Here is a 25,081-nt window from a genome sequence, read left to right on the forward strand (position 1 = left end):
ATTTGAATTGGATCTCAGGAAAATGATAGACAAAACCAAGTACACAAATATAAGAATCACTGGTGTCCCAGAAAGAGAAGAGAAAAGGGCTAGGAAGATTAGTGGAGGATATAATGGGGAAGACCTTCCCAATCTTTATAAAAGACATTAATACGCAAATCAAAGTCCAACGAACTCCAAATTGAATAAATCCAAACAAGCCTTCCCCAAGACACATACTAATCAGCCTGTCAAATGTTTAAGAGAAGCAGAAAATCCTGAGAGCAGCAGGAGAAAAAAATCTCCTACATAAAAGGGAAACCAAATAAGACTGAGTTCAGACTACTCAATGGTGGCCACTATGGAGGTGAGAAGGCAGTGATATGATATATTTAAGGTTCTGAAAGACAAAAACTTCCAGTCAAGAATTCTGTAGCCAGCAAAATTGTTCTTCAAAACTGAGGGAGAGAATAACATTTTCACAGACAGACAAAGGCTGGCACTACCAGAAATACTAAAGGGAGTTCTCTCAGCTGAAAAAACAAAAGACAAGAGAGGGAGGTTTGGAGGAGGGCACAGAATTGAAGAGTACCAGTAAGGGTAATGTAAAGGATAAAAAGATAAAGAGGGAAAAGAATATATAGCTCTGACAAATAAAATCCTAATGATAAGATGGTGGATTCAAGAAATGCCTCTACAGTAATAGCTCTGAACGTTAACGGACTAAATTCACCAATCGAAAGATGCAAATTGATAGAATGGATTAAGTAATATAATCCAGCTGTACACACTGCTTACAAGAGACGCATCTCAGACACAAAGATAAAAATAGATTAAAAGTGAAAGGATGGACAAAATGTCCACACAAGATGTAAGTAAAAAAAAAGCAAGAGTAGCGATACTAATATCAGATAAAATAGACTTCACATGTAAAAACATCATAATAGACAAAAAAGGACACTACATATTAGTAAAAAAAGGAACAATTAACCAAGAAGAAATAGAGATCATAAATGTTTATGCTCCCAATCATGGAGCACCAAAGTAACATGAGACAGACACTGGCAAAACTGAAGAGAGCAATAGATGTTTCAACAATAATAGTAAGAGACTTCAACACACCACTCTGCTCTATAGATAAAACAACCAGACAGAGGAGCTACAAAGAAATAGAGAAATTAAAGAATCTGATAAATGAATTAGACCTAACAGATATATATAGGTTATCACACCCCAAAACACCAGGATATACATTCTTCTCTAGTGTTCGTGGAACATTCTCCAGGATAGATCATATGCTGGGACACATAATAGGTCTTTATAAATTTAAAAATATTTAAATTATTCAAAACACTTTCTCTAATCACAATGAAATGGAGCTGGAAATCAATAACCACCAAAGAATGAGAACTTCCACTAATATATGGAGATTAAATAACACACTTTTAAACAATGAGTGGGTAAAGGAAGAAATTGCTAGAGAAATCAGTAGCTATGTGGAGACGATTGAAAATGAGAATACAACATATTAGAATATATGGGATGCGGCAAATGCTCTGCTGAATGGGAAATAAATTGCCCTAAATTTATTGCCCTATATTAAAAAAGAAGAAAGAGCAACAATCAAGAACTTTACTGTTCACCTGGAGGAACCTGAGAAAGAACAGCAAACTAACCCCAAAACAAATAGAAGGAGAGAAAAACAAAGATTAAAGCAGAGTTAAATGAATGGGAGAACAAAAGAATAACAGAATCAATAAAACCAAGAGTTACTTCTTTGAGAAAATCAATAAAATCCATGGGTCACTAGCAAGGCTGACAAAGAAAAAAAGAAAGATGATGCAAATAAACAAAATCAGGGTCATTAATCTGATTCTGAAAAAATAAAATCATAAGAGGATATTATGAACAGCTATACACCAACAAACTAGACAACTTGGATGAAATGGACAAATTCCAGGTAACACACAAGCTACACTGGCTCAAGAAGAAAGAGAAGAACTCAACAACCAATCACAAGTAAAGATTTTTGTCATCAAAAATCTTCCTACAAAAAAATGCCCAGGGCCACATGGCTTCACAGGGGATGTTCTAGTTTGCTAGCTGCCAGAATGCAATGTAACAGAAACAAAATGGCTTTTAAAAAGAGGAATTTAATGAGTTGCTAGTTTACAGTTCTAAGGCCAAGAAAATGTCCCAGTTAAAATAAGTCTATAGAAATGTCCAATCAAAGGCATCCAGGGAAAGATACCTTGGTTCAAGGCCAATGAAGATCAAGGTTTCTCTCCCAAGTGGAAGGGTACACAATTAACACTGTCAGTTTCTCCCTCATCTGGAAAGGCACATGGTGAACATGGCATCATCTGCTAGTCTTCTCTCCTGGCTTCCTGCTTCATGAAGCTCCCCAGGAGGCATTTTCTTTCTTCATCTCCAAAGGTCACTGGCAGGTTCTGCTTCTCGTGTTATGTTGTTCTTCTCTGCTCTTGCTGAATCTCTCATTCTTCAAACTGTTTCCTCTTTTATAGGACTTCAGAAACTAATCAAGACCCACCCAAATGGGTGGAGACATACCTCTACCTAATCCAGTTTAACAACCACTCGATTACATTACATCTCCAGGGAGATGATCTAATTACAGTTTCAAACATACAATACTGAATAAGGATTTGAAGAAATGGCTGACTACAAAATGGAATTAGGATTAAAACATGGCTTTTATAGGGTACATACATCATTTCAAACCAGCACATTCCACCCTCTGGACCCTAAAAAAGACATGTCTTCCCCATATACAAAATACATTCAATTCCACAATAATATCAGAGATCCTTAAACCATTTCAGTTGCAATACAAATGAAATGCAAAGTTAGAAACAGTACAAACTCCTATCAAAGTTAGTTACATGCATGGTCTGTTCTAAGGCAAAGTTCTCCTTTCGCTCTGGACCTATAAAAACTCAAAACAAGTTATTTGCTGCCAACATACAAAGGACGAGCATTCATAGGATACATATACCCATTTTCATAGGGAGGTAAGAACACAGGGGTCACTGGACCTAAGCAGTTTCGAAAACCCGCAGGGCAAAGTCCATTAGATTTCAAAGTCCGAGAATTATTTATCTTTGGGGCTTTAGAAAGTGGCAGTCCCACCTTTTCTGAATGCCCATGTAGAGGCCTGCCTCTCTCCGAATGCAACCTTGGGGACACTGTGGAGACCACCTTTTTCTCAGCTCCAACCTCTCCAAGCAGTGGGGCTGCAGCCAGGCTCTCCCCAAATCCCAAGGAATGTGCTTCACCTTCTCCAAGGCCTGAGGCAGCATGACTCTTACACTGCAAGGAGGTGGAAGGCCCACCCTCTGCCTTTGGGGCAAACTCACCCTCTCCACGGACTCGGGTGGGTCTGCTCTCCTGGCCCAAGGCTTCTTGACTTCAGACCTCAGCCTCCACTGTTTTGCTTCTGAAGTTATTTTTTCTCCAAGCCCCTCCTCTGTCCCTCTCAGTCTTGACTGGCAGTGGTTCTCTTTATACAGATCCCGCAACACTCTCGTGGCTTTCTATGTAGTAGCCTTGGATCATGCCCATCAGACATAAGGAGTTTCCACAAATCCTCCTGGATAACTTCATGTCCAATCCTGGCTTTCTCTGAAATGGCTGACTGGTTCCACATTTGGTTAAATCCTCATACAGGGCACTATTCTCTGCGGTCTCCTTTTCTGGAGGCCCAGAATTTTCCAGGACATCAATTTCTGGCTTCTATGTACTCATGATTTCAGTTTTCAGCTTCTCTCTCGCCTGTAGCATTTCACTATAAGCTGTGAGGAAAAACCAGGTTGCACTTTCGACATTTAATTTGGAGATCTCTTCTGCTAAATATTCAAGTTCATGGCTTTTAAAATCTGCCTTCCACCCAAAGCCACTAGTCAATTTTGCCAGATTATCTGCTATTTTAAAACAAGGATCACCGTCCTTCCAGTCTGAAATAATACATGCCTCATTTCTGTCTAGAGCTTTGTACTCTAGAGGTAGCTTTAGAGTCCACAATTCTACCGACAGTCTCTTCAAAGCATTTTAGACCTTCTCTATCAAGCTTCTCACAACTCTTACAGAATCTTCCCCTTATCCATTTAAAAAGCCATTCCAACATGTTTGGTATTTGCAAACAGCAGCAGCACCCCACTTTCTGGTAACAAAATCTGTTCTAGTTTGTTAGCTGCCAGAATGCAATATACCAGAAACAGAATGACTTCTAAAAAGGGGGAATTCAATAAGTTGCTAGTTTACGGTTCTAAGACCAAGAAAATGTTCCAATTAAAACAAGTCTATAGAAATGTCCAATCAAAGGTACCCAGGAAAAGATACTTGGTTCAAGAAGGCTGACAAAGTTCAGGGTCTCTCTCTCATTCGAGAAGGCATCTGGTGAACACAATCATGGTTTCTCCCCCAGCTGGAAGGGTACACGGCGAACATAGTGTCATCTGCTAGCTTTCTCTCCTGGCTTCCTGTTTCATGAAGCTCCCCAGGAGGTGTGCCCCTTCTCGCCATGTGCCCTTCCAGCCAAGAGAGAAATCGTGATTGTTTTCGCCATGTGCCATTCCACTTTCTGAATCTCTCATTCTCCAAAATGTTTCCTCTTTTATAGGACTTCAGAAACTAATCAAGACCAACCCAAATGGGTGGAGACATGCCTCTACCTAACCCAGTTTAATAACCACACTTGATTAAATCACATCTCCAGGGAGATGATCTAATTACTGTTTCAAGTATATAATGCTAAATAGGGATTAGAAGAAATGGCTGCTTTTACAAAATGGAATTAGGATTAAAATATGGCTATTCTAGGGTACATACATCATTTCAAACCAGCACAGGGGGAATTCTACCATTCTGAAAAGAAGCAACATCAATCCTGCTCAAACTTTTCCAAAAAGTTGAGTAAAAAGGAATACTACCTATCTCATTTTATGACACTAACATCACTTTAATACCAAAACAAGGAAGGAAACCTAAAGACCAATCTCCGTAATGAACACAGATGCAAGAATTGTCAACAAAATATTATTAAATCTAATCAAATAGCACATTAAAAGAATTACACACCACGACCAAATGAGGCTTACACCAGGAATGCAAGGACGATTCAACACAAGAAAATCAGTTAATACAGTATATTAATAAACCAAAAGGGAAAAATCATACAATCATCTTGACTGATGCTGAAAAAACATTCAACAAAATTCAACATCCTTTTCTGATAAAAACACTTCAAAAGACAGGAATTGAACGTAACTTCCTCAGCATGATAAAAGGCATATATGAAAAACCCCTAGCCAGCATCATACTCAACAGTGAGATGCTGAAAGCTTTCTGTCCAACATCGAGAACAACTATTATTTAACCTTGTACTAGAAACTAGAAGTTTCAGTGAGAGCAATCAGGCAGGAAAAAGAAATAAAAGGCATCCAAATTGGAAAGGAAGAAGTAAAACTTTCATTATTTGCAGATGACATGATACCATATTTGGAAAAACCTGAGAAATTTACAACAAAGTTATTTGACTCAATAAACAAATTCAGCAAGGTGGCAGGTTATAAAATTAATGTGCAAAGCAATAATGTTTCTACACACAAGCAATGACCTAACAGAGGGGGAAAAATTCCATTGAAAATAGCAACTAGAATCAAGTACCTATGAATGAACTTAACTAGGGATGTAAAGGACTTGTACACAGAGAACGACATAACACTGTTAAAATAAACCAAAGATCTTAATAGGTGGAAAGACATCCCCTGCTCATGGATAGGAAGGTTAAATGTGGATGTTGGTTCTATCCAAATTAATCTACAGATTCAACGCAGTACCAATCAAAATTCTGTTAACCTACTTTGAAGACTTGGAAAAGCTTGTTACCAAATTAATCTGGAAAGGAAAGAGACTCCAAATAACTAAAAGCATTCTAAAAAAGAAGAACGAAGTGGGAGAATTAACCCTCCCTGGTTTTAAAACTTATTATAAAGCCATGGTGGTCAAAGCAGCATGGTACTGGCACAAAGACAGAACTGACCAACTGAATTGAATCAAGAATGCAGAACTAGACCACCAAATCTATGGTAAACTGATCTTCGACAAGGCCCCCAAATCCACTGAAATGGAACAAAATAGTCTTTTCAATAAATGGGCATGGGAGAACTGGATATCAACAGCCAGAAGAATGAAAGAGGACCCATACATTACAACCTGTACAAAAATTAACTCAAATTGGATCAAACACCTAAATATAAGAACCATTACCATAAAGCTCCTAGGAAAAAATGTAAGCAAACATCTTCAAGACCTAGTAATTGATGGTACTTTACACCCAAAGCATAAGCAACAAAAGAAAAAAATAGATAAATCGGTACTCAAAATCAAATGCTTTTGAGCCTTAAAAGACTTTGTCAAAAAGGTGAAGAGGCAGCCAATCAATGGAAGAAAATATCTGGAAATCACACATAGGATAAAAGTTTGATATCCTGTATAAATAAAGAAATCATACAAATCAATAAAAAAGAACCCAATTATAGTCGGCTAAAGATATGAATAGACCTTTTACTGAGGAGCAAACACAGATGCCTAAAAAGCACATGAAGAGATGCTCATTCTCATTAGCTATAAGGGAAATGCAGATCAAGACTACAATGAGATACCACATCACACATAAGAATGGCTGTTACTAAAAAAAAAAAAAGAAACTACAAATGTTGGAAAGGATATGGAGAAACTGGGACATTTATGCACTGCTGGTAGGAATGTATAATGGTACAACCACACTATGGAAGACAGTCTGACGGTTCCTCAGAAAACAGAATATCGAGTAGCCTTATGACCCAAAAATAGCTACTCGTATTATACCCAGAAGAGCTGAAAGCAGTGAAACAGGCAGATTTGCACACCAATGTTTGCAGCTCTAAACAACTGCCAAAAGATGGAAACAATCCAAGTGCCCATCAACAGATGAGTGGATTAACAAAATGTGTTATGTATATGATAGAATATTATGTAGCAGTAAGATGAAATGATGTCCTGAACCACAATGACAAGATGGATGAGCCTTGAGGATATAATGCTGAGTGAAATAAGCCAGACACAAAAGGATAGATACTGCATAATTTCACTTTCATGGCCATGGTAAAAGTAAATCAGATGATTATAAATCAGAAGAACAAAGAAGCTTCAGATGGGTGAACAGCTAGCTAATGAAGTTGAACTTAACTGTAAGGGAACAGAGAAAGGTGAAGGTGGGTCACTAGTGGATCTGTAAGTAATATTACCACATTGAAGGTGAACATGATTGAAAGGGGTTTTATAGAGTCATGTGTCCCACCAATTAACACTACAAATATAAATAAGTTCTAGCATGAACTACTGCAAAGGTATGAATCTTGTATAAAGAGTGCATAGTTTCAGGGTACGGGAGGGGGAAAATGCTATTATATGCTATGGGCTATGTTTAACATGAAAACATCAACAATACCACAGCAATAACACGGGTACATAATGGGGTACGGGACAAGTGTTAGAGAGAGGTTTGGATTTTCTATTTGGTGAGGATGTGTTTATTGACTATCTTTTTCTTGGAAACAATGAAATTATCTTAAATTGATGAATTGTTGACTCTGGATGTTATACATAAGGCCCAGTAGATGGAGGTGGTTGAAATCAACGATGCACTGACTGAGAAGTAGATTGGTGAATGAAAGTGTATACATATGATTGAACATTGTGCTGCTACAATAAAAGGAAAGAAGTTGTGAGACATGTGACGATGTGAATAAACCTTTGGGACATTTCTGGCAAAATAAGCCAGAAACAAAAGAGCAGATATTGTATGATCTCATTTAGAAAATACTTATAAGAAAACTGGGACCTTGATTGTAAGCTCTTATAGATGTCACATTTAGCCTGAAGTGGTAATTGTTATTTCTGGATTTAATATATGTATCACCTGGTATTTAGAGATAAGAATAAAGCCGATCAGGTCAGTTAAGGTAATTCAGAATACAGGGGTAAGGAAGATACTGCCTGTATTTTAGATTGTCACCTATACTTTGAGACCAAAGGAAGAAAGGTTTATTTTGCCCAGAATCTAAATTTTCTGTAGCACATAATTTAACTCAACCTGTCTGGATAGCTCATTTAAACAATCAAAACACAAGGAGCCCATAAATAAGAATGAGGGCTCTTAATCCTGTATAGCTTAACATAATGCCTAAATACAGCTCAGAGTATATTAAACAGATAATCAAAAAGTACTGGCAAAGTCCCTTGAGGGGTGGAAGAAAAAATATGGAACTATTAAACTTGACTGCTAGGGAAATCCTGGATACTGTGTCAAACATTAGAGTCACCCAAATCAATAAACCAAGTCTTTGATCTTGAGGTTTGCTCTTGTGAAGCTTATGTATATAGCTGAGACGATTAGCTTCACACAAGCTTAGTGACTTATGTGAAACCACTGCCCTCCCTGCCACGTGGGATATGACATCCAGGAATGAAAGTCTCCCTCGCAGCATGAGAGAAGATTCCCAGGGATGAGCCTGGCCCTGGCACTGTGGGATTAAAAATGCTATCCTGACCAAAAGGGGGATAAGAAGTATAACATATAAGCATCAGTGGCTGAGAGAGTTCAAACAGAATCGAGAGGCTACTCTGCATGATACTCTTATGCAAAGCTTCAGTTAGACATTGCTAGCTATTATAACTTGCCAGACCCCAACCAAAACTATTCCCGCCAATTTTAAAGAATACCTAGAGCATATATAAGATTCTACAAAGGTTCCATGCACTCACTAGGGTAACTTTCTAGAAACCTACAACTTCTAGATGGGTCCCTGGGCCAGGTAAGTCCTGAAATGCAGAGGGGCCAGCCTTTCCAGTACATCAACTAGTTCTACGCCCACTACCCCATATTATCAACATGCCTTCCAACATGAAAAAGTTAGAATGGGCATAGCCCAAATACTGCTAAAGAGTGGGAGAAAAATTAAAGGTGATGGAGTTATATAGAGAAGGTTGGGTTTAACAGATGAGTATGAGTGCTGAATTTGTATATTGGTATTTCTTTTAGTCTCCAGTACCTTAAAGCAGCTAGAAATAAAAACCTAAAATTGTGGAACTGTAACCCATACCAAACTCTGAAATCTGTTCTACAATTGTTGCAATATACTTAGAAATTTATTGCTTTTTTCTGTATATGTTATTTTTCACGAAAAAAGAAAAAAAAGAGTATAGCAGAGAAGATAGGATTTAACAGATGAGTATAAATACTGAATCATTATACTGATATTTCTGTTGGTCTTCAGTGTCTTGGAGCAGCTAAAAGAAAAAAGGAAAAATTGTGGAAGTGTAACCCATAACAAACTTTAAAATATGTTCTATAACTATTTCTTAAAACATACTTGGAAGTTTATTGCTTTTTTGTATATTAAGTTATATTTTACAATAAAACAAAATGTTAAAAAAAAAGTAATGATAACTCTGTGGTTTGGAACACACTGTATAAAAATGTAATCTGTAACAAGTACAATGAAAAGGTTGAGTAATGAAGGGTACAGGAACAGTGATTGGGCATACTACTGAAGCCAAGTTGGTATCAAACAAATGTGATCCTTATAGAGTTAGAATGTTAAATTTAAGCCCCATGATAAGCACAAAGAAAATATATGAAAAATATATTCAGAAGGAAATGAGAAGGGACTCAAAATGGCACACTACAAAAAAAAAAATCAAATAAATGTGAAAGTAGGCATTAAGAGAAAAATTGAGGAACAACAACAACAAAAAATGGTATAAGAATTACCAAATAGCAAAACAGTGGAAGAAAAGCCTGCATTATCAGTGATTACTCTAAATGTAAATGGATTAAACTCTCCAGTCAAAAGGCAGAATTGGCAGAATGGATAAAGCAGCATGACCCAACGTCATGCTGTTTACAAAAGACTGACCTTAAATTCAAAGCCACAAGCAGGCTGAAAATGAAAGGATGGGAAAAAAGACATACCATACAAATAGTAACCAACAGAGAGCTTGGGTACAGCTATATTAATACAAGATAAATAAATACACTTTAGATAAAAAACTCTTTCAAGGGATAAGGACGGTCACTATATACAGATAAAGGGGTCAATTCCACAAGAAGGCATAACAATTATAAATATATATGCACCTAATGGCAGAGCCCCTAAATAGATAAAGCAAATACTGGCAGATAGAAGGGAAAAATCAATGGTTCTACTTAATAGGAGATTTCAAATCACCACTTTCAATAATGGATAGAACATTTGGGTGAAAGATCAATTAGGAAACAGAAGAATTGAATGATACAAGAAGACAATTTAACCTAACATATATAGAACAAACAATGCCCATATGCAAAATACACATTCTTCCCATATACACATGGATCATTCTCCAGGATAACCATATGTCAAGTCAGAAAACAAGTCTCAATAAATTTCCTTAATAGATACAGGGCTACTCAGGTTATCTATTTCTTCCTGAGTGATCTTTGGTAATCTGTGTCTTAAGAAATTTGTTTGTTTCATCTGTTATCAAATTTATTGAAGTAAAGTTATTTAAAATAATCACTTATATCCTTTTAATGCCTGCAGAACCTATAGTAATATCCTCTTTCTCGTTTTTGATATTGATATTTTGTGAATTTGCTCTTTTATTCTTCATCAGTTCAGCTGGAGGTTTATCCACTGTATTGAGCATGCCAAATAATTAGATTTTGATTTCACTGCTTTTTCTCCATTGTTTTCCTGTTTCATAAACTGATTTCTGTTCTTTCCGCTTCCTTTCTCTTGCTACTTTGGGTTTTACTGCTCTTCCTTTTCTACTTTCTTAAGGTAGAATCTTAAGTCACCTATTTAAGACTATTCCTTTTTTTCTATACAGACCTTTAGTGTTAATGGATTTCCCCTCTATAAACCTGTTTTAACTGCTCCCCACAAATTTGGAAATGTTAGATTTTCATTTTTATTCACATCAAAATGCTTTCTCATTTCTCTTTTGGTTTTTTCATTGACTCATGGATTATTTTAGATATGTGTCATTTAGTTTCCAAATATCTGGGGGACATTACAAATATTTTTTTATTACTAACTTCTAATTTGCTTTCATTGTACTCAGAGACCATACTTACTAGAATTTTAATCTTTTAAAATTTATTGTGATTTGTTTTATGGTCCAGAATATGGTTTATCTTATTAAGTGTTCTAAATGTACCTGAAAAGACTATTATCTGTTGTTGAGTGGAGTATTCTTTAAAATTCAATTAGGCTAGGATGGTGATAGAGTGTTATTCCACTCTTCCATATTCTTACTGAATTTCTGTATACTTGTCTATTATTGAAAGAGCAGTGCTGAAACCTCCAGCACTAACTGTATAGTATCTCTCTCTCTTTGCATTTCTGTCAGTTTTTGCTTCATAGATGTTAAAGGTCTATTAATAGGGGCATAAATATTTTAATTGTTATATCCTGACTAGTTGATCCCATTAGCACGAAATGACTCTCTTTATTAGTATAAAATACTGATGCTGGGATTACTCTTAAAGACTGTTAGCAGATGACACTGCAAAAACTATGTATAACCTGATTTCTCCTTCCTATTTTATAAACTATGTACTTATAAACTCTTACCGTATCATCAAGACCATCTATATGCAAAACCACTGTTTTGGCACGCTTGTTCGTAGTTCCCAGAAAAAACTGAGCTTTCCTTCGACGTGAATTCATTTCATTGAAAGTATCACCATCTGCCATATTGGAGGACTGAAGAATGTCATAGATTTCAGAGGCCAACAGTTTTGTTTCTCCTGGAGTTGTAGTCCTTGAAAAGAAACACATATCAAATAATAAATTAGCCTTGTCACATCTATATGGATAATGTTATTTTATTTTTCAACTTTGAAGAAACTTCTTTCCTTTGTTCTGATGTTTTGTTCAATGTAAAAGCAATACTAGAGAATCCTAGTCCAGTATCTAGCCTGTAAAATGGATGATTCCATGTTAAATCCCACGGTTCATTGAGATTCAAACCCTATTACTACAGTGCTAGAGAACTACATTGAATGCAAGTCATTAACTAAATAAGAAATCAACTAAAAAAATCAAAATATAACATGTTCCTGGAATACCACTAATTTTCAACTTTCAACTTGAAAGAACCCTGTACTTTAAGAGAATACAACATTAAAAAATCCAAAAGGTGAAAACAAATTAGGATAAGACCATTCATATTATTACAGTTCGTTTTGAGAAAAAGAGTTCTCAATAAATTCAAACTGATCCTGTTTCTCAATTTAAGCCTTTTATATCTCTTACAAAACATTCATATATCATAAAACCACAACTCAAACAAAAGTTTTAATTCTTAAAAATTCAAATCCTAGTATATATAGGGCCGCACATCAATACCTAGTGCCATGCCATCAAATATAGTTTTCTGCAATGGTGGAAATGTCCTACATCTGTGCTATCCAACATGGTAGTCGGATGCCTCACGAGGCTACTGAGCACTTGAAAGGAGGCTAGTGCAATAAAGAAATATAATTTTATTTGATTTAGTTCATTTAAATTTATTGGTGTTTTGGGTTTTGTTTGTTTGTTTGTTTCTTTGCATGGGCAGGCACCAGGAATCAAACCCAGGACTCCGGCATGACAGATGAGAACTCTGCCTGCGGAGCCACCGTGGCCTGCCCTAAATTTAAATAGCTACATATGGTAAGTGGCTACCATGATGGACAACAAAGATCTGGTGGCTCTTATTAAGTAGCTGAATTGATAAACAATAGGGTACAATTGTTTATCACTGTTTCCAATTGTAAGAAAATAATCCTCATTTCACCTATAAATGAACTGAATAAAGTCCAAACCCTTTAACAAACATTCAAGGCCCTAAAACCTGCCCCCTTTCAGCTATACCAATGTTAGTTCATCTTGTCCTTTTAAAATTCTTATAAAAAGACCATGCATCTTTATATATTCTTCTTTGCTGTTCCCTTACCCTGGAATGACTTTTATTCATGCCATTACCTCAACCAGAAGAGTTTCACCAGAACCATACATAAGCTTTCAAAAATCTTACTCCTTCCCACTACCACCTCTACAAAGCCCATTCTCAGCAACTTATTTGTCCCTCTGCATTCATACCTATAGTTATGCTACCAAGTTTAATTTTCGATTTCTCCCATGAGTATATAAATTCAATAGTAGGTGAATGAAGTTGAATCTGAGTATGATGGAGGGAGAAGGGCTGGGAGCACATATGAAACCAGAAGGAAAGATAGAGGATAAAGTCTGACATGGTATAATATAGGAAAGCCTATAGTGTACAATGATGATGATTAAATATGCAAATAAAAAATGTTTTTGCATGAGGGAGAATAAATAAGTGTCATTATTGCAAGGTGCTGAAAACAGTATATGGAAAAAAGTACAATCAATGTAAGCTAGTCTAGAGTCATCAGTAACTGCTTCCACTGAATATAACGAAGGCATTATGCCAAAACTGAATGTCAACAGGCAGGGGAAATGGGAGTGAGGTACGGATTCTGTCAGGAAGAAAAGGAAATGTCTCCAGATAGAGTATGGTAGCAAAGCATGTCTATACATTATGCTGGGTTGTATGATGTGTGAATAAAACTGTTTAAAAATGAACTGAGAGAAACAAGTAACAACAAGAAACAAGAAACAACTCTAGAAAGAATGCGGAGAGAGAGAGACGTACCTATTCACTGTTGGTAGGGAAAGGAGAGGTCTATCCCCTTGGAGGGCAGTGTGGTGGTTCCACAGTAGGAACAAAGCTGTGATGCATGCAATTAGGTGAATAAATGTTAAGAGCTATATGTTGACTGAAATGTCAGGAACAAAAAGACAAATATTATGCCTATGAAATTGGACTCTGACAACTGGCCTATGAAAGGGACTCACTGGGTCCTGCTACCACTTCCCTTTCCACTCAAAGGTCTGGAGCCCTCATGTGTGCAAGGGCAGGGAGGTGTGGTTGAGAAAGTGAGCCATGCTGCGACACAGAAACAGCTTTTTCAGCTTGGTTGTGGGCAAAGGCAGTTGAAACACTCAGTCCCACAGCCCAAGTTCACCTCAAGGGGGAGCCTGCAGACCGCCAGACCCATCAGGCCCACAAGCAGATTCCCCACCAAGTAGTACACTGCCCAGCCCCCAGCCCCAGGGTTGGCGGCTTTCAGCACACACTGAAACCAGCCACCCTGGCTGGAACTGTACCAGATCTTCATCCTGTTCAGTCAGCTACCACAGTCAGGGAGAGGTGGGTCTGAGGGGAAGAGGTGGCCCAAAAGTGCCATTTGCTGGGAAGACATAGAAAGTACAGTCTGGCAAGTTGCCTATCTGCTTAGCTTTCAACAGATCTTCAAGTAGAGTTGCATCTCCTATGTAAGAACCTGGTGGAGGTTTGGTGGTAAGTTACTAACAAACCAAAAGGCGACCTTAAATGCAAAGCTAAGCAAATACAAGACCATAGATGAGTGAAGGAAATCAACTTTCACAATAATCTTATCAGGATAATTAAGTGCCTCAAAGACAGTAGAAAATCACAACGAATGCACATGAAGATGCAGGCAGATACGGCCGAGCCAAACAAAAAAAATGATAACACCGGAGGAGAACACAGAATTTGGAACTAATCAAAGCTGTTCATACAAATCTTCTAAATAAACTCAACTGTTGGCTAATGACACAAAGGATATCAAGAAACCCTAGGAAAGCATAAAGAAGAACTTGAAAAATTAACAGAAAAGTAGATCTCACAGAGATGAAAGATACTGTAGACTAAATAAAAAATACACTAGAGGGTGGGCGATGGTGGCACAGTAGCAGAGTTCTTGTCTGCCATGCCAGAGACCTGGGTTCGATTCCTGGTGCTTGCCCATGCAAAAAAAAAAAGTACACTAGAGACACACAACCGCAGATTTGAAAAGGCAGAAGAAAGAAAGCAATAAGAAAGACAGGGCAATTGAATTTAAATGCACAAAAAAACAAATAGCAAAAATGATGGAAAAACTGGAATTGCATTATAGGGAAATGACGGACAACACAAAGTGCACAAAAATAATAATCACTGGCGTCCAAAAAGGAGAAGAATAAAGGGTTAGGAAATTTATTTGAGGAGATAATTGGGGAAAAATTCCCATCCCTTATAAAAGATATAAATATACAAATTAAAGAAGCTCAATGAACTCCAAATAGAATAAATCCAAACAGACCCACCCCAAGACACATACTAATTAGATTCTCAAATGCTGAGGAGAATCTTTCGGAAAAAGTTCTGAAAGCAGCAAGAGAAAAGTGATCCACCATATACAAGGGAAAATTGTATAAGACTAAATTTGGACTACTCAATGGGCACTACGGAGGCAAGAAGGCAATGGTATGATATATTTAACATTCTGAAAGAAAAAGACTTCCAGCCAAGAATCCTTTATCCAGCAAAGTTGTCCTTCAAAAGTGAAGGAGAGATTAAAATTTTCACAGATAAAAACAGCTGAAAGAATCTGTGAACAAGAGACCTGCCCTATCAGATTTCAAACACAGTCAAGAGGTTATCCTGGAGGTTACTCTTATATATTATATAGATATACCTTTTTAGTTTATGGTGTATTGGAGTGGCTAGAGGGAAGAACCTGAAACTACTGAACTGTATTCCAGTAGCCTTGATTCTTGAAGACAATTGTAGAACTATACAGCCCTTACATGTGACTGTGTGACTGTGAAAACCTTGTGGTTGAAGATCCCTTTATCCAAAGTTTGGACACATGAGTAAAAAAATAAGGACAAAAAATAACTAAATAAAAGGGTGAGATAAGGGGCAAAAAGAAAAAATGCTGAGTAGATTGAAATACTAGTGGTCAATGAGAAGGAGGGGTAAGGGGTACCAGATGTACAGGATTTTTATTTATTTATTTATTTTTCTGGAGTGACACAAATGTTCTAAAAATGATCATGGTGATGAATACACAACTATGTGATGATTTTGTGAGCCACTGATTGCATACTTTGGATGGACTGTATGGTACGTGACATATCTCAATAAAAAAAACAAAAAAAGAGAGACCTGCCCTACAAGAAATACTAAAGGGAGTCCTGTTCACTGAAAACAAACAAACAAAAAAAAAGAGGACAATCTGGAGGAGGGCACAGAATTGAAAAGTATCAGTATGGGTAACTTAAAGGATAAAAACAGAGAGAGGGAAAAGAATATACAGATCAGACAAAAACAAGATGGTAGATTCAGGAACTGCCTTTACAGTAATAACTTTGAATGTTAATGGACTAAACTTACCAATAAAAAGATATAGATTGACAGAATGGATTTAAAAATATGATCCATCTATATGCAGCTTACAAAGGACTCATCTTATACCCAAGGAAACAAACAAACCAAAAGCATTGAAAAAGATGTTCCATGCAAATTGTTAACAAAACAAAACACAGAAGTAGCTATAATATCAGACAAAATAGACTTTAAATGTAAAGATATCATTAAAAAAGGAAGGATACTACATACTAATAAAAGGGACAATTCACCAAGAAGAGATAACAATCATAAATGTTTATGTTCTTAATCAAGGAGCTCCAAAGTTCTTAAGGCAAACATTGGCAAAACTGATGGGAGGAATGAGATGTTTCAACAATAATAGTGTGAAACTTCAATATATTATTCTTCTCTATAGATACAACAACCAGACAGAGGATTAATAAGGAAATAGAGAACCTAAACAACGTGATAATGAATTAGAACTAACAGACATATATAGATTCGTACACCCCAAACTACCAGGATATAAATCTACTCCAGTGCTCATGGAACGCTGTCTAGGACAGATCATATGTTGAGGTAAAAAAGATCTTAATAAATAAATTTAACAAGACTGAAATTATCCAAAGCACTTTCGCTGACCACAACAGAATGAAGATGGAAATTAAAACCACCAAAGAAACAGAACTTTAACAAATAAATGGGGATTAAATTACACACTCTTAAACAATCAGTGGGTCAAAGAAGAAATTGGTAAATATTTGGAGATGAATGAAAATGACAATACAAACTATCAGAGCTCACAGGATGTGGAAAAGCCTGAGATGGAAATTTATTAAAAGAGAAGAGCAAAAATTAAGGACTTCTTTTCCTTTCTTGTCCCTGAACTTCATTATAAATCCAAAGTCCAGGAAATGTTAATGGATTGAGCTCTGCAATTCAAGAGAAAACAAAGCACCTGGGGTTAGTTGTAAAATACCTGCTTTTGTACGCATATTTGCATAAGCAGGGAGATGGTCTATAGCATTCATTTTATCCTTAAGGGAAACTATGAATAACGAATATTTAGGATCAATGGCATAAAATTGCCATATAAGAGAAGTGCCCTTAATACTATCCCAGATTAAACATAAATTCACTGAAGAGCATTTATTGAGGGTATGCAATGCTACAGAATCTTGATTTTTCTAGGGACTAAGTGATAAAATATATGATGTTCCCACCTATAATGTGTGTAATATGCAATCCTGACTCAGGATTTTCAGGAATTTTACTGCTCAGAGATCCACATATTACAGGACTGATACTCTCCTTGACACCTATACCACTAGATTAGACTGAATTCTCCTATTGATGCCCACATCTCCCTAACTAGACCATGATGTATGCTATCTTACTTTTCACTTACTCATGTGTTCACAACATGCCTGAGAATATTCTAGTTACTTACTTGATACCTTAGTCTATCTTGACCCCTCCAAGCATTTGATGAGAAAATGGACCACTTCTCTAATTTCTCCTGCAAATACATAGCCCTGAGGAGACTGGATTATATTAATAAACATGTTGTGAGGACATTAATTTCTATTCATTCCCTGACACAGACTCTGGATCACAAAGACATGGGGTGAAAACAAAATGGGAAATCAGAGTCATACACATGGCTTGTCTAGATCAAGAAATTCTAGATCATGCTTTGCTATTCCTGGTCCCTCACAATTCCATATGATTTTTAGAACAAGCTTATCAACTTCTACAAAGAAATCAGCTAGAGTTCTGATATGGATTACACTGAATCTGTAGCTCAATATGGAGTACATTGCCATTTTAAATATCTGTTAATTACTTTCAACATTCTGTAGTTTTAGTGAATAAGTTCTACACCTTTTTGCTAAATTTATTCGTAAATTTTTGATGCTACTAAAAATAGCACTGTTTTCTTAACTTTGCAAGATGAATAATACAATTGATTTATTTATTTCGATCTTGTATTCTGCAATAATACTAAACATTTAAGAGTCCTAATGGTTTCCTTGTGAAATCCTTAGGATTTCTAAATAAAAGGGCATGTCATCAGTGAATAAAGAGTTTTCTTTCAAAAAAAATCAAGGACTTAACTGCTCACTTAGAGGAACTAGAAAAAGAACAGCAAATTAACCCCCCCCAAAAAAAAAAACAGAAGAAAAGAAATAACAAAGATTAAAGCAGAAGTAAATGAACTGGAGAAAAAAAAACAATAAAACCAAAACTTAGTACCTTGAGAAAATCAATAAAACCGATGGGCTCTCTGGCTAGAGTGACAAAGAAAAAAAGAGAGAGGATGCAAATAAAATCAGACATGAGAGGGTGGTCATTACCATGGACCCTGAAGAAATGAAAAAAAATCATAAGAGGATATGATGAACAACTATACAACAAACTAGACAACTTAGATAAAATGGACAAATTCCTTGAAACACAAGAACAACCTACACTGCACTAGAGAACAAACAGAAGATCTCAACACACTAATCACAAGTAAAGAGATTCAATTAGTCATCAAAAATCTTCCTACAGGGGTGGGGGTGAAGGGGTATGGTATGTATGAGTTTTTCCTTTTTATTTCTTTTTTTGGAGTGATGCAAATGTTCTAAAAAATGATCATGGTGATGAATATACAACTGTGTGATAATATTGTGAGCCACTGATTATACACCATGTATGGAATGTTTGTATGTTACGAATATTTGTATGTTGTTTATCAATAAAAAAAATTTATAAAAAAATAAAAAAGACTTTTAAAAAATCTTTCTACAAAGAAAAGCCCTTGGCTTCACGGGGGAATTTTACCAAACATTCCAAAAAGAACACCAATCTGCTCAAACTCTTAAAAAAAAAAAAAAAGAAAAGAAAAAAGAAACCTGAAGAAAAAGGGTCACTACCCAACGCATTTTTGAATGCCAACATCACTCTAATACAAAAACCGGATAAAGATACTACAAGAAAGGAATACTACAGGCCAATCTCCCTAATGAATTTAAATGCAAAAATTCTCCACAAAACATTTGCAAATCAGATCCAAGGACACATTAAAAGAATTATACACCACAACCAAGTGGGGTTTATACCAGGCATTCAAGGGTGGCTCAACACAAGAAAATCAATCAATGTAATACAACATATTAACAAATCAAAGGGAAAAATTACATTAAAAAGTTAACAAATTTTAAGCAACATAGCAGTAACAAACTGAAAGGGAAAAATTATCATCTTGATTGAAGCTGAAAAGGCATTTAACAAAATTCAGCATCATTTTCTGATAGAAACACTTAAAAAGGTATGAATGAGTAGGAATACTTGAACTTCTGATACTGTACATGTTCTATACAGAGAGCTTGAATTTCAGGGGTGCTAATCTGACTGTGTTCCAGTCACTAAATTTACTATACCAGATGCTTTTTGTGAGTTTTGGTTACCCACACAAAAAAATTACCTTTAATGATTTGGACTCTGAGTTGCAAGAAGCTATCAAAAAACTACTTTTTTTGGAGTTGTTTCAGCACTTTCATTTTGATAATCATTTCACAGTTCATTGAAAAGTTCATTACAGTTCTAAGATATTTTAAATACTAGTCAACACAAGGTTTAAAGAGTATACACTGGTTAGAAATACTTGTAAATTTAAAAGGAAAAATAATGTCTTTGTTATCCTCTCCTAACACCAATATTGTTTTTTAAATGATTATATCAAATAAAAAAAGGATCAACCAAACACATAATATAGTATGAAACTAATGACATTCTTATAAACATTTTTTAAATAACACAGTTTCAAACCTTTTCTGTGTTTTCAGATGAACCAATACTGTCAGAAAATTAAAATACCTTAACATCAAATTCTTATCTTCCTGTTCAGCAGAATAAGAACTAGACCAGTAGCTCTTAACGTTTAGGGCTAATTACTCTTTTGAGAATGTGATGGCAAGTTAGAGATTTTTCACAGGAAAAAGCAAGTAAAAAAAAATTTCCAAATAAATGTCAGTGAGTTTATGTCCCCTGTCCCTCCAAAATCATCCATCTTCTATCAATCTTAAGCAATACAGACTGCTTAAAATGTTTTGAAAATTGATTTGAAGTTGGAGCAGGTAAAAGACCACAATGCAGATCCTATTCAATGTTTGGATAAGTCCTGCAAAATGGAAATTGCTGATAAACGTATAAATTGGTAACTCTTGAAAACATTAATAGTGATAAAAAGACAAAAGTATTTGCGTTCCTTGTTTCAGAAATTCTTTCAATCAATTTAAGAAAATCCAAAATATAAAAACAGCTTTATATGCAATTATACAAAGATGTTCTAGAACATCACTGTCCAATAGAACTTTTAAAGATGATGGAAATGTAGTCACTAGTCAACTGGTTATTGAGCAACTGGAATCTGGCTCATGTGACCGGGTAACTGAATTTTAATTTAATTTAATTTAAATTGCCACATGTGGCTAGTCACTACCATACTGAACAAAACAGTCATAGAAAAAAAAGGAAGATTTCCTCTGCTGTCAGCCTCTCTTGCACTAGTCTTTCTTTTCCTAGATAATGCTGCTCTGATGGTTCTAACTAACCATTTCTCTAGTATGCCTTCTAACCTGAGGTTCCACAAAAGAATTTGGCTTTACAAAAAATTATCTGAATGACTATTTTCTAAATTCTTGCTGGGATGGTATAAAGCTAGAACAATTTCACATCCATAGGAGAAAAAAAAATGTATTCCATGGATGTTTTAGGGCTTAATTCTCTACTGAAACCTATTCTAGTGGCTTCTATATTAGTAGGAACAGAGTGAAACAACACCCTCCAGAGCCATCCATTCAATATGAGCAATCTCCAAATGTGGTGCATGTGGTTAGCTACTCACAATAATGTTCAGTTATGAAGTTGAGGATTTATGATAAAATGATACTTTATATTCATAAGTTTTTGTGTCTACTTAGATAAAACAATTACAAATGACAGACTAACAAAAATGGCCAAGTGAAATGTTAAATACACCCCACCATTTTTAAATTCCTCATTTCATGGTTCCATCATTTCCTTATAGTAATAAATTTCTTTCCACAAGATTTTCAATTTCTTTCCACTTACAACTGAAAGACTTTAAAAGGATAACTCAAATCAGTATCATGGTCTCACAGTTTTTTAAAATATGTTCTTCTAGTATATTTCAAGGGGCTACTTTTTTGTCTCCTTTCTTATGAAATAAGTAACGGAACGCCGGTATTTATAGACCTGGATCTCTCCTACAACATAGGGAGGCAAACTAAAATTTAAGGTTATAAGCAAAAAAGAATTCTAAACTAAGTGTTTTCTTGATCTAGTTCAGTGTATTGAGCACTGAATACTGAGTATCACAAATGTCTAAGAGTATTGCTATTTAACAAATCACAAATAATAAATAATTTTTTAATTTCTGAAAAAAAATTGCTTTTAAACCATAAAAAGAAAAACCCCAAAGGACCCACAGATTTGGAAGATGTCTTTTTTTTTTTTTTTTTTTTTTACGTAAACCAAAATTAGTATTCAAATAATATGATTTAAATCAAATTCAACTGGAAAATGTCTAGAGTTATTTGAGACTATATATATATGTTAACAGATAATAATCATCCTAATCCTCTTAGGCAACTGAAAACTAGAAAAGGTGATTAATAATGCCTTAGACTTAGTTCAGTCTATAAAATCTGACATCCAGAAAAAAGGACTATCTTGAAAAACTCTTTCATCTAAGTAACTGGAATTTTTCTTTCAGTAATTTATTGCATAAGAGGTATACTGATTCCTCTTCACTCTTTCTGATTACTTATTCATATTGAAAAGTTTAAAATGCTATTTATAAAATACAACTGAATGGTGAACTCTGACCTGTATTATCTAACAAAAATAATTTTCTCTCTGAATGTAAGTGCATTTCCTTATTGGCCATACACAACATTCACTGTGAGATGCTACCTAATATTTTATATTGTCAGAAAGCCTAGTTAAATACTTCATATACTTCAAAAAGCAGTGAATTTTCTGTTAATGAATTATCTGACTTGCTGCCGTCTTTTGAAAACTTCCCAACTTATCCTTTAGAAGCAAGTTTTGCATGTCTGCTAAGAGAAAGAATTAATAACAATATTTATGCAACAAAGAAAAATCAACCCTCATCTTTTAATAGGCAAAAATTATCCTGACTGAAAAAAGAGTTTTAAGAAAGACGTCAAATGCTTTGTTCTGGTAACAGTGAAGTCAGAGGTAAACAAAATATGGACTGTGAGGCAAAACTATTTATTTATGTATTGCGTATGGTTGCTTTCACTCCACAATTGCAAAGTTGAGAAGCATTTCTCATAAATCTAAAATATTTACTACAGGTCCTTCTACACAAAAAGTTTGCCAATACCTGTTCTAAATAATTATACAGAAAAGTAATAACTACAAAGGACATGGAATGTAATTACAGCCATTAAAAATAATCTTGCAATAGAACTGTTATATAGGAGAGTGCTCCTAATATATGAAAGTAACAATATCACAACAATATACTCCCAGTTTTGTTTTTTTTTTAAATATAACATATAACAGCCAAAGCACAAGTCCTTGATCTTGGGGTTCACCACTATGAAACTTATTTCTGCAAAGGCTATGCTAAGCCTAATTAAAATTAGGCCTACAAATCACTCCCAGAAAACCTCTTTTGTTGCCCAGATGTGGCCTCTCTCTCTAAACCAACTCAGGAGATGAACTCAATGCCCTTTCTCTTACATGGGACATGACTCCGATGACCTGGCAATGTGGGACAGAAATCCTGGGGTGAGCTGGGACTGGCATCACGAGATTGAGAAAGTCTTTTTGACCAAAAGGGAGAAGAGAGAAATGAGACCAAAAAAAAAAGTTTCACTGGCTGAGAGATGTCAAACACAGTCAAGAGGTTATCCTGGAGGTTATTCTTATGCATTATATAGATATCCCTTTTCAGTTTATGGTATATTGGAGTAGTTGGAGGAAAGTACCTACAACTGTTGAACTGTGTTCCAGTAGCCTTGATTCTTGAAGATGATTCAAGAATCGCCTGTGTGACTGTGAAAAACTTGTGTCTGATACTTTTATCTAGGGTTGGACAGATGAGTAAAAAAAATACGGATAAAAAAATAAATAATAGGGGAGACAAAAGGTAAAATAAATTGGGTAGTTGGAAATACTAGTGGTCAATGAGAGGGAGGGGTAAGGAGTATGGTATGTATGAGTTTTTTCTTTTTATTTTTTTTTCTGAAGTGATGCAAATGTTCTAAACAATGATCATGGTGATAAATACACAACTATGTGACAATACTGTGAACCACTGATTGTATACCATGTATGTACTGTATGTGTACAAAGATGTGTCAATAAAAATATTTTTAAAATAAAAAAGTATATAACATATAGAGACTCGAATATGCCTGAGACTTGAAGTTATGGCATCTACTGTAAATTCAAATTTCCTAATACAGCCTCTAAAAACTACAAAAAACAGACCACCATCAACAAAAAAAATTAAAAAACAAATTAAAACATGCCTTCAACACAATTAAAACACAGAGAACACTAGAAATTTCAAAAAAAAAAAGCACAATTTCCAAGCAGAGGTTCAAAAAAGTAAATACTGTATGAAAGAGAGAACAGAGTGCCTAGAGTTTAATTAAAATTATCACCAGAAAGAGAATGTCCACCCAAGTTGTTTAAATACTGAAAAGGAATTATGCTGGTAGATCACAGCATAATCCGGGGAAGGGAATTAAAAGTATACATGGGTTTCTTCACACCCACTAGGAAGGCTAATATTAAAAAAAAAAAAAAAGAAGTATTGGTAAGGAAGCAGACAAACTGAAACAAATAGTCGGTGCAAATGAAAAATGATGCAGTCGCTGTGAAAATCCATTTGGTGGTTCCTCAGAAAGTTGAATACAGAATTACCATATTACCTGGGAATCCCACTGCAGGGTATATACTTAAAATTCAAATTAGATACTTAAACAGGTATTTGTATACCAGTATTCATATCAGCATTATTCACAATAGCTAAAAGATGTAAGCAACCCAAGTATCTTTCAACAGCTAAATGGATAAACAAAATCTAGTACATATAAACACAATGGAATATTACTCAGCTATAAAAGGGAAGCATTGATGAAGTCTATAACATGGATGAATTTTGAAAATATCACATTGAATGAAATAAGCCAGACACAAAAAGACAAATATTGTATGATACCGCTTTTATGAAATACCTAGAAGAAGAAAATTCTTTGAGCCAGAAGGATGACAGATTACCAGGAGCTAGGGAGTGGTTGGGGGGAGTTACTGCTTAAGGGGTGCAACGTTTCTTTTTGAGCAGAAGAAAATGTCTGGGTAATGGATGTTGATAATTGTAGTACAATATTGTGAATGTAATTAATACTACTGAATTGTATGTTTGAAGGTGATTAAAATGGGAAATTCTGCATTGTACATATAATACTCAATGAATAGTCTTAAAAAACACACACACACACACACACACACAAAAGGTAGAAAGGACATAATCCCAGAATAAATGTAGTCCATTTATGACCAACTCAAAAAAAACTGCACATGAAAGGAGAAGTATCACTTGGAATCTGCATAAAGGAAAAAAGAAGCCAGTGGAGGTATTTAGGATTCTGCAGGATAAAATATATTAAAAAACTAAAGAACATGGCCACATATTCTTTTGATAAAACAGGGGAAA

General features: G+C 35.4%; 1 protein-coding gene across 3 annotated transcripts in view; it reads right to left on the reverse strand.

Moving 5' to 3' along the window:
- The window catches only part of ARMC1 (armadillo repeat containing 1), a 92,201-nt gene that overhangs the window by 25,669 nt on the left and 41,451 nt on the right, over positions 1 to 25,081 (reverse strand). For all 3 annotated transcript variants that reach the window (XM_077166884.1, XM_077166881.1, XM_077166882.1), the window contains one exon: positions 11,661 to 11,850. In XM_077166884.1, the coding sequence (XP_077022999.1) occupies positions 11,661 to 11,850 (190 nt within the window). The remainder of the gene's footprint in view (positions 1 to 11,660; positions 11,851 to 25,081) is intronic.

Source organism: Tamandua tetradactyla, chromosome 6 (assembly GCF_023851605.1).
Source record: "Tamandua tetradactyla isolate mTamTet1 chromosome 6, mTamTet1.pri, whole genome shotgun sequence".
NCBI lineage: Eukaryota > Metazoa > Chordata > Mammalia > Pilosa > Myrmecophagidae > Tamandua > Tamandua tetradactyla.